General features: G+C 26.2%; 1 protein-coding gene across 1 annotated transcript; it reads right to left on the reverse strand.

Moving 5' to 3' along the window:
* Positions 1 to 591: 591 nt before the first annotated feature.
* On the reverse strand, positions 592 to 2,681 carry LOC100569052. The gene is made up of 2 exons (XM_003248660.4): positions 2,377 to 2,681; positions 592 to 2,302 (listed from the first exon to the last, which is right to left on the reverse strand). The coding sequence occupies exons 1-2, from the start codon at positions 2,629 to 2,631 to the stop codon at positions 2,162 to 2,164; spliced, it is 396 nt and encodes a 131-aa protein (XP_003248708.1). The 5' UTR covers positions 2,632 to 2,681; the 3' UTR covers positions 592 to 2,161.
* Positions 2,682 to 3,446: the final 765 nt, after the last annotated feature.

The raw sequence follows: 3,446 nt of genomic DNA on the forward strand, positions 1-3,446 counted from the left end.
AACCAACAATAATTTTTGAATTGGTGTTGTATGTATTATGAAACAAAGATTGTGACCCTTATTTATGCTGCTTTAATTTCAACTTTCAATTCACTAAGATTGGTTACTCAAACTTAACAAAATTGTTAAAATATATTGAACTTTTAAAAATGTACTTTTAGAATGTAATATAGTACACGTTTTTGTTGGGCGTGTAATAATATAGTCTTTACCCTTATTAGGGATAATTTATAACGTGTCTTCTAAATAGCACCACTTTCTCTAATAAAGCACAATTCACATGATATAAAGTAAGTTCCATTGGAAAGCAAAAACGTATCTTAAAATTTTTTTTATCATATTGTCGTTTGTAAACAATAATAAATATATTAATTGATTATGAATAAAAAGGAAATCAATATGGCGTTTACATTATAATAACCAAAATATAATTACATATGAATATATTTTTAATACTTTTATTGGAAATAAAAATTAACAATTTATAAAATATATATGACACCGTTGGACAACTTACAATAGTTAGTAATAATAATTTTAATAATAATAATAATAATAATATTTGAATTATGATAATCATACATTTTTCTATGATAAAAATATTTATAATAATCAATGGTAAATCATCGTATAACATTATTATTGGCTTAAATAGACATTTCACATTTCTGAAAAATAATTTTTACAAAATGTTTGTAATTATTTGTCTGAATAATCGCCATTACAAGATTTTATTTATGAAAATATAGGTATGCATTATAAAAATTAACTAAATAAATATTACTGGTCGTTTGTGGGACAGTCGTTTAGGGGGGAGAGGGGGAGGAGTAATATGTTTAATTTCGTAACACATGACATGATGCCATGTAGAGCATATTGTGTGCAAAATCAGTCGTTTGCCTATTTTTTAAGCACATAATTTTTTTATTTTAATACTATCAAATACATTATACTATGTACACAATTCGATGAACAAGAATTAAACTAAATATTTTCTAAAAATAAATTAGTATAAAATAAAAACTATTAAAATTATTATAAAATCAATACAATTCATATAAAATAGAAAATTAGAGGCTAACATAATAATGGTAGTAAACGGTTTAGCCATGACTGAATAATTTGCGTGTAAAATAAAAAAATTAATTTTTTAGCACATTAAACATTTAGCGGTATAAAAATTGGACTAGGGAATTAATTAATAAACATATAAAAATATAATTTATATTATAATAGAGTAAATAAATGGATATCGATTTGCAAACCACTTAATAAAATTACAACTGAACATCCGATTATCAACATTAATTTTTCCATAAATCGATTTTCAAACACCATAGACGCCATAGTTCCTGGCAGTCTAAATATACATAACGAAACTTAACAGAACACACTAATTGTACACTATTACTAAAAACAATTCTGAGTAAGTACATTTTTTTTAGATATAATGAATAATAACGTGTGTAACTCTAAGGAATGTTAAAAAAGTAGGTAAAAAAATCACTGTAAAATGTATTTAATAAATAAATTCAGGTGGCAGGATACAGTCGAAGTAGTAACTTATCTTTATATGTTACTTTTAAGATATTATAATAGAATACAAATTGTATTGATTATCCAATGAGATTTAGAATTTTGTTTTTATTGAGTACTAAGAAGTAAGAGGTAATAGCGTGAAAACTGAATCAATAATTTTCTGTCAGAAATGCCACTTTTTATCACATTTAGTTTATCAAAATTAACTAAAAAATTCAAGGAATGATTAGAATACAATAATAATTATAATAATACTTAATTAAAAATATTAATGAAGATGATGAACTATTAGACTCTAAAGACTAGAAGAATAAAAAATAAATGTGCAAAGGATATGCATATAGGTAACCCCAAAAGATGATAATCAATACTAATTTTCCAGAAGACACAGAACACAGAATTGAGATTAGAGTTCTGGCGTTGACTTTTTGAATACATTTTTAATACCGATACTAATTGATTAAAAATGTACCTACAATTAACGTAATCATGATATTCAATGCATGGCTACTCGTGAAATAAACAAACTAAAAGCAACAAATTGGTAATGGTCTTAAGTACGTGTTTGATTATCTTTTCATTATTTTAACTATTAATTTATACGGAAATACTGTTGTCTAAGTCAAACTCTTGTTACGAGTTCCATAATCTTTTTCATTTCTTTCTCGATCTCTATACGCTTTTCCATTTCCACTTCCAACTTTGTCGACAATTTGTCAAGTAAACTATTTTGTAGTTGAACGGTGGACTCCAATTGTTTCACCTAATAACCACAAGTTAAAAGATTTACAATAAAATAAAAAGTAAAACATTTTCATTCTCAAATGCAATAATTACCTTCTCATTTAACACTGATATTAGATTTCCATCTACTGATGTCGTTGACAGACTAAAATCGGCTGATATAGGTGCAACAGGACTGGTTGGTGTGCTAACTGTGACTGGTTCAGGCGTGGTCAGAGGTGGCACATAACCAGGAGGTTTAAAAACAACACCGCCCAAGCCCACTGAGGTCAATCCTGATCTGGATGTTACTGTTGTGGTTTCTGATGAACTTTCTGATGTTATGGTGGTTGTAGACGGATTGATCATCACTCGTGTTCTACCACCACCTAATTTATAAACATTGTATTAAAAAATAATAATAACTATTATTTTCAGTCAATTTATAGATGGATGAATAGTGTAAAAATCATAAAAGTATAATAATTATGACTTACAAGTAGTCTGGATTTTTTTAAAAAAAAAATACATTTTTACACCAAGGAAAGTAGGTACCTACTAGATATTCTATCAGAAACAAAAGAATATTTAAATAGTTAAACATTTAATACTTTAAAAACCAAAATGCAATATTTTATAATCTTCAGTTTTTCATATTTTAGATTGTTTAAAATTCAATGTCTACAACCCTCAGAAACCTTAAAAAAAAAAAAAAATAATAAAATCATCTGTAAATATTATGTTATAAAAAAATTTGTAAAATTGAGTTTCTGCCTTATTTGTTGTGCACGTCGAAGTAACAACATAGTATGCCGAAATGCGGGTGTAGGTGATTTATTGTTGTTAATATAATATTATATATACATGCTCCGATCTCATGAAATGTTGCAAAAATGACAATATTTTAAGAATATTCTTGTAAGAGACCCTATCAATGATTTTTTTTCTCTTTTAAAATTACTAAAATATATTTATCTTAAATTAAAATAGGTAATTTATTAAAAACCCATTAAATATGCATTTATGAACCAATATGCAATAATCCTCTGAATATGCAAAATATGGAATATAAAATTTGGTGTTTAAATTCAGTGTGAGATGATGAACCGTGGACATTTCAGAACCCCCTAGACGTGCATACACTTAGTACAAATATGCAAATGAATATAAATCCGAGCTCTACC

The sequence above is a fragment of the Acyrthosiphon pisum genome, chromosome A1 (assembly GCF_005508785.2).
Source record: "Acyrthosiphon pisum isolate AL4f chromosome A1, pea_aphid_22Mar2018_4r6ur, whole genome shotgun sequence".
Taxonomy (NCBI): Eukaryota; Metazoa; Arthropoda; class Insecta; order Hemiptera; family Aphididae; genus Acyrthosiphon; species Acyrthosiphon pisum.